This window comes from Eschrichtius robustus, chromosome 17 (genome assembly GCF_028021215.1).
Source record: "Eschrichtius robustus isolate mEscRob2 chromosome 17, mEscRob2.pri, whole genome shotgun sequence".
Lineage (NCBI taxonomy): Eukaryota > Metazoa > Chordata > Mammalia > Artiodactyla > Eschrichtiidae > Eschrichtius > Eschrichtius robustus.
This window is the reverse complement of record NC_090840.1, coordinates 54,054,718-54,067,953: the sequence shown is the minus strand read 5'-3', so window position 1 is coordinate 54,067,953 and position 13,236 is coordinate 54,054,718. Positions and strand designations below refer to the sequence as shown.

The window sequence follows — 13,236 nt, the reverse complement described above, 5'->3', positions numbered from 1 at the left end:
TTGCCATCATTTTGTTATTTTTTTATCATTGTTAAAAGAAGAAAACATTCCAGAAATGGAAATGATCAAGAATCTATTAAGTGAAGAGTAAACATCTTCTATCTCTCTCAGCTCAGTCCTTGGAACTAGCAATTTTTAACCGTGTCTATTTTTTTGGTGGTTTCCTTCAAATTTCTAAACCATAAATTTGTAAGTAGTGACATAAATTTTTGACAGTATCACTTGACTCTGAGTGATGAAAAAAGAACAGTCTAGCCTACATAAATCTTACCTCTCACCTCCTGAGTTTTGTTAGTAGTAAATGTTCACTTCAGGTAATATTACTTAAATTTATGTGTTTTGGCTATTTCTTGTGTGTGGTATCTCTTTATTTTCTACTAGGCTGAGAAGGAATTGAGAGGCCAAGCATCACCCTCTCTGCCCCGTCCCGACTTCTTTCAGCCGTATTATTATCTTTACATGGACAGGAGTTACCGCATTTTCAGTTGGCTCTAGAACTAGAATCAGGTCTTCCAAGCTTTGTCTATAGGTTAGGTCTAAAATTTAGAACTGTTATAAAGTTAGATTGTGGAAATATTCTTCTTGGTAGAAACAATTCAGGAGAAGAGAACCTCAGAGGAATTTATATCACTAACTTGAGAGTGAGCGCTAATGTCATTTAACTCTTGGAGAGGCCATCGCCAAGTGTCAAGGTGAAGTGGGTTTCCTTTCCTACACTCCCATAAGATAAATGGCATGCCTTATTTTAATTTGCTACATATTTAGACCATTATTGTCTTGTAAAGTTTTTTTGGGCTTGGAATTTTTCCAGTTAGCTCTTTTGAATATAGGTTCAGAAAAGAAACATGTACACCTTCTTTACTATATCATGAAGATTTTCCAGCTTCTACCTCATACCTTCTATTGAATGGAATCAGCTTCTATTGAAATGAATCAGCTCTTCTTGCAGAGATATTTTTTTAGGAGGAGAATCTTTTGGCTTTCTGCTTTATTTTTATACTTTCCAAGCTGTAGAGATGCCATCCTTGGATTTCTTTTCACAGAATCCTAGGTTGGATATACTGTTTCTTGGTTCCCATCTCTCCCCTTTCCTTGAATTACTGTGAAGATTCTCATGTGGTTTTTTTTTTTTAAATACTAATTGTAAAGTCTGCAGTGGATATATAGGTGTTCAACTTTTTTCCAGATTTTATGTTTTTGTTTTTAAATTTTGTATTTATTATTTATTTATTATTTTTATTTTTGGCTGTGTTGGGTCTTCGTTTCTGTACGAGGGCTTTCTCCAGTTGCGGCAAGCGGGGGCCACTCTTCATCGCGGCGCGCGGGCCTCTCACTATCGCAGCCTCTCTTGTTGCGGAGCAGAGGCTCCAGACGCTCAGGCTCAGTAGTTGTGGCTCACGGGCCCAGTTGCTCCGCGGCATGTGGGATCTTCCCAGACCAGGGCTCGAACCCGTGTCCCCTGCATTGGCAGGCAGATTCTCAACCACTGCGCCACCAGGGAAGCCCCTCTCATGTGATTTTTTAAAAAAATATTAATTTAGTTAGTTATTTCGCTGCATCGGGGCTTAGTTGCCCTGCAGCATGTGGGATCCTAGTTCCCTGTGTCCCCTGTGCTGGAAGGCAGATTCTTAACCACTGGACCACCAGGGAAGTCCCTCTCATGTGAGTTTTAAAGGAAGAGTGTTAGAAGGTAAATTTTCTGATTCTTTGTCCTCAAGCTTGTTTGCAACTTGAATGGACATAGAATTCTAGGTTCAGAATTATTTCCTTGTGAATTATAAGGGCACCATTTCATTCTTTTCTGGCGTCTAGTGTTACTGATACATAGACAAATGCCAATAAAATTCATGTCCATTTGTCACTTTTTTCACCATCCGGAAGATTTTTATATTTCCTCTTCATTTTAGACTTCCAGAAATTATATTAAGACTATGTTTAGCAGTAGGATTTTTAAAAATTCACCTTCATGTTCAGATGTCTGTTTAATCTGAGGGCTGATCTTTGATTCTGAAAATTTTTCTTCTATTATTTCTGTCATATTAATTTTCTCTGTTCCTCTCTTGGAATTCCAGTATAAGACCTCTTGAACTAAGCCTCCATGTCCTTTAACTACTTTCACCTTTTAAAAAACCTGCTTTTTGCTCTATATTTTAGGAAAGGATTTTGTTTACTTCTTCTTTCCTTCTAATAAACTTTAATTTTGGTAATCATATATTTATTTCCAAGAAAACACTTGTTCTCTGATAGCTCTTTTTTTTCCCTACAGTTGCTTACTTTAAAATTTTTTTCCTTCAATAGATGAGATCTTTTTGACCTCATTAGAATACTAACAGATTTTTTTTTTTTTAATTCTGTTTCCTGGATTATCTTTGTTTCTTGCTGAGTCAATTTTTCAGTTTTTTTTTTAAACACCTTGGCCCTTCTTTTTATGTTGTTTGTTTTTTCTTTAAGTGTCTGGTGATCTTGGGCTGTCTGTATTCATGACTGGACAGTTCAGGTGATTAGAGTAGGGAGCTGGTGTGGATTCCCTCTGCTGTTGAGCAGGCCCCGCCCCCACATGAGAGCACCAACAATGAGACTATGAACTTTGTGAATGTAAATGGGGCGTGGTCACTGGTGAGCTTCGGTTTTCAGGTGAGCTTCACTCTGTAGCATCAGCACCACCTTAGAAAGCTTTGTTCCCCAGGCAGAGGGTGGGATGAGGGCTAACTGCCCCAACTCATCCCCTTCCCCACACCAGGAGGAATGTCTGTCATGACCCTTCTGCTCGTTTGAGTTCAAGTTGTAGCTGATTCTACTTTCCTTTATAAGCATTGCCATCCCATCAGCTTTCTGTCTTCCTACAATCTATCATAACCTCTGGTCGGCCATGGTTCCTCTTTTTATTCTCAGCACACTTTTGGATTTTGTTCATCTGTTGTACATCTTCACCAGGGTTTGATGTGAACTGGGAAGCAAGAGACGGGAATGCATGTTCAGTCCACCAACGTTCTTTCAAAGCCTGCGGTTTCCCTACCATGATATTTCCTTTTAGCATTCAGCACCTGCAATAAAAAGTGAAAAGCAGGTTACAGGGAAAAGAAGAAAGCTTTCACATGCAAGCCATGGAAACTGAGTTGCCTTTGACCGTTTGCAAGGAATTTCAATTTCATGCTTATTTCAAGTCTCAGTTAATCTAAGTTGAGTTACTATAGGTTAGTTCCCATCTTTACTGTGAGAAGCCACTTTTGCAAAAATGAGGTAAGGGAATCAGAAGGCTGTCCCTACAGTGTTATCCTTTTCTTCCAGAAGCAGAATCCCCCCTCCCTTGCTCCATACCCACAGTATAAAGTTGTTGGTGCTGAATAGAGAAAACCAAATCTCACGCAAGTACGATGAGCTGATGCTTGGTAACGAGTGCTTTTCCTAAGAAAGGATTGATGTGTGCCCGAGTTAAGGTGGATTTGAATCTCAGGCTTCCTTTTTTCTTTCTTGTGCGTGAACATCCGAACATCCCTTGTCCTTTAAATTTAGTACAAGATGATTTACCTTATGTCCAACTGCAAAGCAGTTCAAGACTGCCCATTTTAAAAGATTAAAAAAAAATAAGAATTGTGTAACCATAAGGAAACTAACATTTGTAGAATGTATTTGTTTGCTGCTCTAACAAAGTACCACAGACTGGGTGGCTTAAAACAACGGAAATTAATTTTCTCACAGTCCTGGAGGCTAGAAGTTCAAGACCTAAGTGTTGGCAACATTGGTTTTCCTGTGGTCACTGAAGGAAGGATGCGTGCGCTCCAGACCTCTCTCCTTGGCTTGGAAGGGCTGTCTCCTCCCTGTGTCTTCACGTTGTCTTCCCTCTGTGTGTGTGTGTCCAGATTTCCTCTCCTTATAAGGACCCCAGTCGTATTGAATGAGGGCTCACTTCTAATGACCTCATTTTAACCTAATTACCTCTTTAAAGCGCCCTATCTCCAAATACAGTCACATTCTGAGATACTGGGGGTTAGGACTTTAACATGTGAATTTTGACAAGGGACACAATTCAGCTCATAACACGAAGTGACTGCAGGATCCCAGGAAGATGCTAGGTATTTTCATATACGTTAAGTTGTTTGATCCTCACAAAATTGCCACACTAGAGGGACGTTATGATCCCATTTCATAGATGAGAAAAACTGAGACCAAGAGCAATGACTTATCATGCACAAGGTCACCAACTAAAAGCAAGATCAGGATTTGAACCTAAATTTGTGTGATCTACTTTATTATGCTGCTTCTACGTATTTTCCTTCTCAATTATTTTCTTTCTTTGTAAGTGTAATATTTTGAATGCAGGCAAAGCCCAGGAAGGTTCTACTTTATCCTTCTAGTTGGGAGAAATTATTTTTATAAAAGCGTTTGGCCTTTTGTTTGGCAGGCAGTGCTTCCGCTCCTGGGTACCCATGCCAGCTTCTCTGCATCTTTCAACCTTTTCTAAAAGATCCCATGACTTGATTACATGCTGCTCCCAAATTCAGACAAGATGTTAACATCTGCTCTGTCACTTTCATCTAATAAACAATGGGCTGTCTGGTCAGGGATGGGGGGTAGTTTTGGTTGGTTTGACATGTTTCACTATTTGGAAATCGTAACTATCTCTCAGAGAGCGGAACTCCTTTAACTGGGGGATTGCATCATAAGTGAAGACTCTTTTTTGGTTTTGAGCTAAAGGATGGAGAAAGAAGGAGAGAACACGTATGGGGAGACAGGATACAACATAATGTGAAACTTGCTGAGACAGTGGGAGGATATTAATGATGGATATGTACTGTCTCCCAGGAGTTGCTGAAATCGTCTGGTCTCGAATGTAATCAGGAGAGTATCAGACTAGGACAGATTTAGGACTTTTCATTACTAACCTGTTAAGTGTAGCAAATCAAACCAGTAAGTGAAATTGGAAAATTGCTTAACCATGTCCACAGATCTTATGGTTGACTTTTAAAAATACATGCTCTTTACCAAGAAATGAAAAATGATACTTTTCCTACTAACATACTGCGTATGTATGGTATGTTATCAGTATACTAGGATTCTAATTCTAATGTACCACTCACTACCCCTGTGTCATAGACAAATTAGTCTTATTGAGTGTCAGTTTCTTTGTCTGTCAAATCAGTGTTTGGGTTGCCATGAAGGTCAAGTAAGGTATATGATCTTCAAGCTGTATTTGCAAACTCTAGAGTGCTATACATACATTAGATATGTTTATTACTACTTTATTTCTGGCCCAAATCTAACAGAACCCGCCATTATGCTTAATTAATCTAGTTTGATTCTTCAATTTATGTATTATCCAGGCCCCTTGTTTCCTTTTTACAGCTTGCATGCTGTTTAGTCCTTTGAAAAATGTCTTAGAACCATTGTGAAATACAGGGAAGAATAGTTAGAAATTTTTACTTTTTTATTTTTTCATTTTTTTAAGTACTTACAGATAATTAATGGGGAGACAGTTGAAAATAACCCTGTTAACAAAGAGATTGTTGTATATGCCAAAAAAGTGGCACGTCATATTTTAAAGGTGCTAAGCCCTTCCAAGGAAATTACCTGTCATCTGGTTTCAAAACAGTCCTGGCAAACTCCTGGTAGATGCTGACACTTTTAATTTTTCCTGAGAGCTATTAAAATTGTAGAAATTTTGGAACTGTATTCCCATACCACCTTGATGGGCCAAATGATTGAACAGAACATGTGATTAGACTCTTTCCTCTGTAATGAAGTACCAGGAAAAATCCTGAGTTGGCAACTTGTAAAGCGATTGCAGATCAAGAATCTGAGTTTTTCATTGTCCAAGCATCCATAAGAAGTTCTCTTGGAATAGGAAGGTCTCTTTGTACCTGCAAATACAATACCATGCCTGTCCTGTTATCTCTCCAGTAAATAGTGCATTACCTCTTAGTTCATGTTAAAAGTGATTGTTTCTTGTTCGGTACACCAGAAGGAGATACTAACGGCGTTTCCTCTTTTCTGGGAATAGGACAGTAAGAAACGGGGTGGGATTCACCTAATGTGTGTATATCGTGAAAGTGAAGGATATTAGCCGTGGCTAAGTTCTTGGAGGATAACTTTTATTAACAGTAGTTTGATGCTAGGTTACATAAGAGGCAAAGTTGGTTAGGCTTCAAGCAGCCTTGCTTTCAGGGTTTTTCAAATCCCTAGGCTCACTGGAGGAAGATGGCTCATTTTGGGGAGAAATGATCTGTGAGGTAATAGGGTGCTACGTTCCAACTCAATATGACTCAGGCAGCTGGTGGCCATCCACGGTCAGGACTCTGAGGAAATCAGTGCATTTCAGTTGTGTATCAGGATTTTAACTAAAGTCTGGCATCTGGTTAACCAGAGTGAAGTAATTGGGATGCCAGCTTCTCCTTTCTGTGCACTCTCCTTCATGACTGCTTGGATATGAGCAGGTTGGTGCCAAAGAATCTATTATGCTGACAAATGCTAATCAGAGATAGGCTCCTGATTTTAAATTCAAATTCACTACAAGCTATTAACTTTTCTAACATAGTGTGCTTTTGATGGCCTCATTTGCATGATTTTATAAATATGCATTCCTGGCTACAATTTTATTATCTGAGTGTTATTTTATTTAACATGAGGTTTTAGAGGAAGTTTATACCTTAAGGGTGTGCAAAGATGATCAATCTACTTGCAACAGAGATATAGTGTGGTTGGACTCCGTATGACCATATGATCATTGTCATCAGGATAGTATAGTGTAGAGGTTAGGACCACTCAAGTCAAAATGCCTGGATTCGGACCCTACCTTCTCCACCCCATCTATGCTGAATGCATGTAATTTAACTGTACAGAAGTTACTTAATCCTATAAGCCTTAACCTCATCTTTTTTAAAAGTTTTATCTTTATTTAGTCTCTTAAAATATAGTTGATTTACAATGCTGTGTTAGTTTCAGGTGTACCGCAAAGTGATTCAGTTATACACATATATACATATATATATATTCTTTTTCAGATTCTTTTCCCTTATAGATTATTACAAAATATTAAATATAGTTCCCTGTGCTATACAGTAGGTCCTCGTTGTTTATCTGTTTTACATATAGTAGTGTGTATTTGTTAATCCCAAGCTCCTAATTTATCCCTCCCTCCCTTCCCCTTTGGTAACCATAAGTTTGTTTTCTATGTCTGTGGGTCTATTTCTGTTTTGTAAATAAGTTCGTTTGTATCATTGTTTTTTAGATTCCACATATAAGCGATATCATATGCTATTTCTCTTTCTCTGTCTGGCTTACTTCACTTAGTGTATGATAATCTCTAGGTCCATCCATGTTGCTGCAAATGGCATAATTTCATTATTTTTTATGGCTGAGTAATATTCCATTGTATATATGTACCACATCCTCTTTATCCATTCACCTGTTGATGGACATTTTAGGTTGCTTCCATGTCTTCCATTTAGGTTGCTATTGTAAATAGTGCTGCAGTGAACATCGGGGTGCATGTATCTTTTTGAATTATAGTTTTCTCTAGATATATGCCCAGGACTCATACTTTAATGGAGATAATAATAGCTTTTCCCAGATAGGGTTTTTGAGAAGATTCCATTAGAATGGCACATATATCAGCCAGCTTTTGCTAGGTTATGCTACAGTTACAAATTAACCGAAAATATCAATGGCTTACAATGGCAGAGATTTATTTCTTATTCATACTCATATCCATCATCGGTTGGCTATGCCTCTGCTCTATAGTCTCTTCATTCTGAGACACACCTGAAGAAGCAGCTTCTACTGGTCTCATGACAGAGGGAGAACTCGTTGTGGCTTTAACAGGTTCTGCTTGGAAGCAGCACATGTTACTTCTATTCATATATAATTGGCCAAAGGAAGCCATGAGGCCAAGCCTAATATCAGCGAGTGGGTACAATCATCTACCACAACACGCAGTGCACACTGACTGGAGCATAGTAAAGGCTCAGTAAACAGTAGATTTTACTTTTCAGTCCTGATCAGAGAGGTAAATTGTAGTTTATGTAGGACAGAGAAGACTAATATTTATGTGTTTGTCAAATGGCTCTCTTAAGAGCAAATCGAGGTGCTGAACGCTTCCCTTTGAACTTTCCAGGGAAGGTGGTCTATGGAGAACCCATCGCAGCAGGTCTCGGCACAGATGGCACTCACTACTGGAATAGAGAATGGCCCCATGCAGCCCATCACGTTATGGGTCCACCCCTACGACCGGACCCTTCAACGCCTGACTTCCTCATGAATCTGTTGGCTAAGTAATAGTTTAGTAGATGATTGTAAGATGTTTTGCCAAAAGAAGATGTTTTGCTAGTCCCAAAACTTGAGTGTTTTGAGTGTAGGAGATCTTGTCCTACCATCTGGACCTTCCATTGACCTCCCAGTCTTCTGTTCTACTTGATCTCACAGGCCCTGGGGAATCCTTCATCTGGAGACCCAAAAGCATTGGCTTAATTGTGTTATGATGTGGTGTAAAATCTCTCCTGGCCACAGAGAAATCAGATCATTTTTACTGAAATTTTCCTCTGCTCTGATTTTTTCGTTGTCTTTTCTATCTCTTGCTGCCTAGGACCAGGTCTCTTCAATATGCCCCATTTTTATCGTACAGAATAGTCTTGAATATTTTTCTATGCTGATATAACCCAGGAACCAGATGTGCTTGTTGTATAGATACAAGAGATGATGATCTAGGGCAGAGCCACTGGAGAGGTGAAAGGCAAAATCCTACCCTCTGAGCAGGTTATCCCCATGAAAGGCCATCCAAACTATTTTCAGATGCTGTTTTGGGAGACATTTTGATCATTTTTTCTTGAGAAATACACCATTCGTGGACATTCAGACATTCTCCATTCACGGATACTCAGATCCAGGTTAACAAAGAGCTTTTCACCACAGACTGTCCAAGAGTTCACTTGCCATTTCCTTTCAGGCTCCTACCTCCTTCAGCCTTCTACATCCCCGAGGTGACTCACAGGTCAAAGCACAATTCCTGTTGCTCGTGACCTCAACATCCTCAGCCAGTGTCCCACCTCTGCTCATCACAACATTGCCATGTGGCCAGGGGCTGCCTCTGTTCATGTGAATCACCCTGGTTCATCTTTGTGTAGTTCTGTACTCACAAGAAATGTTCACTTATGTTATTGCCAGTGATCCTGAATAATTGTCATCAAGTATATATAATTACCAATTTCTAGATGAGAAACTGAGCATTGGACAAACTCATAGTCATATAACCAATAGGTGATGGAGCCTAGAACCCACTGTTTCTGACCCAAGCACGATCCTTCATCATGCTTCATGTAAGAGTATTATTCTCCAAAAGTGTTTCCTGGAATAGAGACAGGCATGGGTGAAATACGTACTTGAAAAAAGCTGCTCATTCTCCGTTGCAGTTTTCTGACTATCAGTTGAGAATGGGGTCCAGAGACCAGGGAAGGTTATGGTAGCTTCCTCCTGACATATTCTATCTACTCACCCCTATTGCTCTTGTGTGTTTCTCTTTTACAGTGGTGATCTAACCATAACAGGGTCTGACCACTGCACTTTCAACACCTGCCAGAAAGCTCTTGGGAAGGATGATTTTACTAAGATTCCCAATGGAGTGAATGGTGTTGAGGACCGGATGTCAGTAACATGGGAAAAAGGCGTGGTGAGTTTCACAGGATTCAGTCTGTTTTGCCTGATTTTTCAGCCAGAATCGGGCCCATTTTAGGACCAGAGTGGCAAAAGCCTTCATAGAGAAGTTTTTTGATTGTTTTCACTAGAGTGGAAACTGGGAATACAACAGTATCACCACCACCATGCCATCCCGCAAGATAATAATGAAAAACAATTTTCTTCTCTGCATGGTTTAGAGGATGCTTTGCACCATGATGCAGACATTAGGGGATAAATTTAGATTGGGTACCTAGAGGATTATTCTTGAAATCTTTGACATGTAATAACACTTCGACTTGATTTCCATGTTTTTGAATCCTAGTTCCTCATGTGTCACTGATATAAATACTTGGAATGATTGAAAGGACATGAAGAATTTTTATTACGTTCATACCTCCTTTTCATATAAAAATGTAGATATCCCTTTTAAAGAACTTTTGGATATTATGTTTTAAAAACTGCTGTATGAGGTTACATAAATAATAATCCAAAATATAGAAAGATTTTTTTTAAAATTTCATGATTTAAAATTCTCTACCTGAGGATGAAGAAGAATCAAATGGCTAAATGTTCATATGTTAGCCTATCCAGCCAGCTGACAAGTGTAGTTGTAAAGATCAGCAGTGGAGACTTGCCTGGTAAGACCTGAGGTCCCCATTGTCATGCCATTCTCACCCATCTCTCAGAACCCCTCCCTTCAATGGCACATTAATCACATCTCACACCTCAGAATCCCTTACACATACCCCTCACTTCTAGCTCTAATATTTTACCAGGTCTTGTCAATTTTATTTCCAAAATGCCTCCTTATTTCCACCATCATGTCCACCATTCTACTTTGAGTCCCATGTCTTGTTTGGACCATTGCAGTAGTCTCACAGCTGGTGCCCCTGCCTCCACTCTCTGGCTTACTACAATCTATCCCATACTCTAAGACCAGAGTTGCCTTTCAAACACCAGGGTCTGTTCATGCTACTTTCCTCTCTAAAATCCTTTAATTTTCAGCATTACTTATTGGATGATATTTGAACAGTTAATTTACATGCAAGGATCTTCAAAACATCTCTACAGCCCTATCTTCTACCAATTGTCCTCTCCACCCCCTGCTACCTCTACCCTAATTCTAAGCATCCCAGATGACTTTTCTTCTCTTTCTCTTTGCTTAGACTTTCTTGATAACAGTCCAACCTTTCACTTTGAACTTGTGTGAATTACAATGAGTACCTTCATTACAGCAGATTTTCATAATATATAAAGTGTATAAATGGCTTTAAAGTGATCAGATACTTCTTCATAATATACAGGAGCCTATGTTATTTTCTGAAACATTCAGATGGTTTATTTAGGGGAAAATTACTTTCAGGACATGGTTCTTAATGTTTTTATGAGATGGGGACCCTTTGATAATTAAATAAACCTTAAGGATGCTCTTGCCATGTAAATGTACATAGGGATAAATTCTCAACATTTAAAAACAAATCATTTTAGAGGGATCACATCCCTCTGAAGTTTGTCCATATTAAAATCTCTTATAGCAGACTGTCCATGACTGTTGGTTCATGTAAATTTCAGTAGCACAAAATTGAACCTCTTAGTTGATTTCTAAAAGCGTTGTCACCTGAATTATAGGTCTATCTTATTTTAACTCTATAATATTCCATATAATGTCTACATGATCATCTCATAAATCTTAGGCCCAGATTATAAATGTAGTAGGTGGTGGTAGTAAACTTTAAACAAGAATTGGAAATATTGTTACCAATATTTAGCTCTTGTCTGTGTGATTTTGGAAAGAATGGGAAAAATTAATGGGGCTGTTTTGTTAAGCTGATAGGTTTTTGAAAAATTATCTTCAGGCTTCCATATATAACCCCATTCATCCCCATCATTATCATTATGATTGTTTAAGATTTATCAGTATTCACAGATGTGTTTGGCTTCACGATATAAGAAATTAGATGCAGTTTTATTTGGTTCTAAGAGAGAAAATTCTTATACTTTGATTGACAGGAGATTTTTAGTGTTTTATCATTTATCAGGAAAAGAAATGTATTTTCTTCCTTGAATTGTTTTACAGCACAGTGGCAAAATGGATGAAAACTGGTTCGTGGCAGTTACCAGCACAAATGCAGCTAAAATCTTTAATCTGTATCCAAGAAAAGGAAGAATAGCTGTGGGCTCAGATGCTGACATTGTGATCTGGGACCCAAAAGCCACAAGGTAAGTCTAAGTTTTTGTATTGGCTTCTCCATGGAGACAAAGCACTAACTTGCAAAGAAATTTTCATTGGCCTTAATCAGCCATTTCTTATTAGGTGATTTATTTAGCCAGGCTCAGGTATTTTGAGCCTATGCACAAGATAAAGGTTTTGATGTACAAACATTCTTTTGTTTTCCTTGGCATAGAGAATGCAAAAGTTGTGTTGCTTCCCATTCCCTGGAAATGCATGTGTGTATAAAACCAGTATGGGGCTTCCCTAGTGGTGCAGTGGTTGAGAATCCGCCTGCCAATGCAGGGGACACGGGTTCAAGCCCTGGTCTGGGAAGATCCCACATGCCGCGGAGCAACTAGGCCCGTGAGCCGCAATTACTGAGCCTGCGTGTCTGGAGCCTGTACTCCGCAACAAGAGAGGCAGCGACAGTGAAAGGCCCTCACACCGCGATGAAGAGTGGCCCCCGCTCTCCGCAACTAGAGAAAGCCCTCGCACAGAAACGAAGACCCAACATAGCCAAAAATAAATAAATAAATAAATAAATAAATAAAAAGAAAAACCAGTATGAATTTCCCACTTCAGTGCTTGGCAAACACCTGAGTTCACATGGAGGAAAGGTGCAGAGCAATGAAGAAAAGGAAAGGCTTAGTTTGAAAAGGGCTGCATTGAAAACTCGAAATAATTACAGCCTTTTTGCAGCTTCCAGATAGAAAAATTCCAGCACAAAGGATGTCACTTTTAGTTAGCCAAATTTTCCAGCTGAGTTCATCTTGAGCCTGTCATTCCCAGTAGACTCCGGCTTTTTGTTTCCAATTTCCATAATTCTATGTGAGTATCGCAGGTTTGGCTGATTCCACCAATTCAGAAAAGTATTCAATAGAAGCTGAAGCTTTGTTAATTTCTCCTTATAGGATGTTGGCACAGACAACACCTGCATCCTGATTTCTGTTTTTCATAAACTCTGCAGCTGTAATGGAGAAAATCCCACATACTTTAACATTGCGTGTGTGTGTGCATGCACGCGTACGTGTGCAAACAGGGATACGATAAGACCTTCTACCTTTACTGAATAGGCATTTATTCAAAGTCTATTAAGGGTTATGTTGTAGTAAACGGACGTCTACGTAGGCATACCTTATTGCACTTCACAGATACCATGTTTTTAACTAAGTGAGAGTTTGTGGCAAACCTGCATGGAGCAAGTCTATCAGCACCAGTTTTCCAATAGCATTTGCTCAGTTTGTGTCTCTGCATCATATTTTGGTAATTCTTGCAATACTTCAAGCTTTTTCATTATTATTACATTGGTTGTGGTGATCAGTGATCTTTGATGTTACTATTGTAATTGTTTGGGGATG

The 13,236-nt window shown here is 39.0% G+C and overlaps 1 protein-coding gene across 2 annotated transcripts in view; it reads left to right on the top strand.

Moving 5' to 3' along the window:
* The window catches only part of DPYS (dihydropyrimidinase), an 80,114-nt gene that overhangs the window by 25,390 nt on the left and 41,488 nt on the right, over nt 1–13,236 (top strand). For both annotated transcript variants that reach the window (XM_068525382.1, XM_068525381.1), the window contains exons 5-7: nt 8,111–8,267; nt 9,517–9,658; nt 11,744–11,886. In XM_068525382.1, coding sequence (XP_068381483.1) covers nt 8,111–8,267; nt 9,517–9,658; nt 11,744–11,886 — 442 coding nt within the window. The remainder of the gene's footprint in view (nt 1–8,110; nt 8,268–9,516; nt 9,659–11,743; nt 11,887–13,236) is intronic.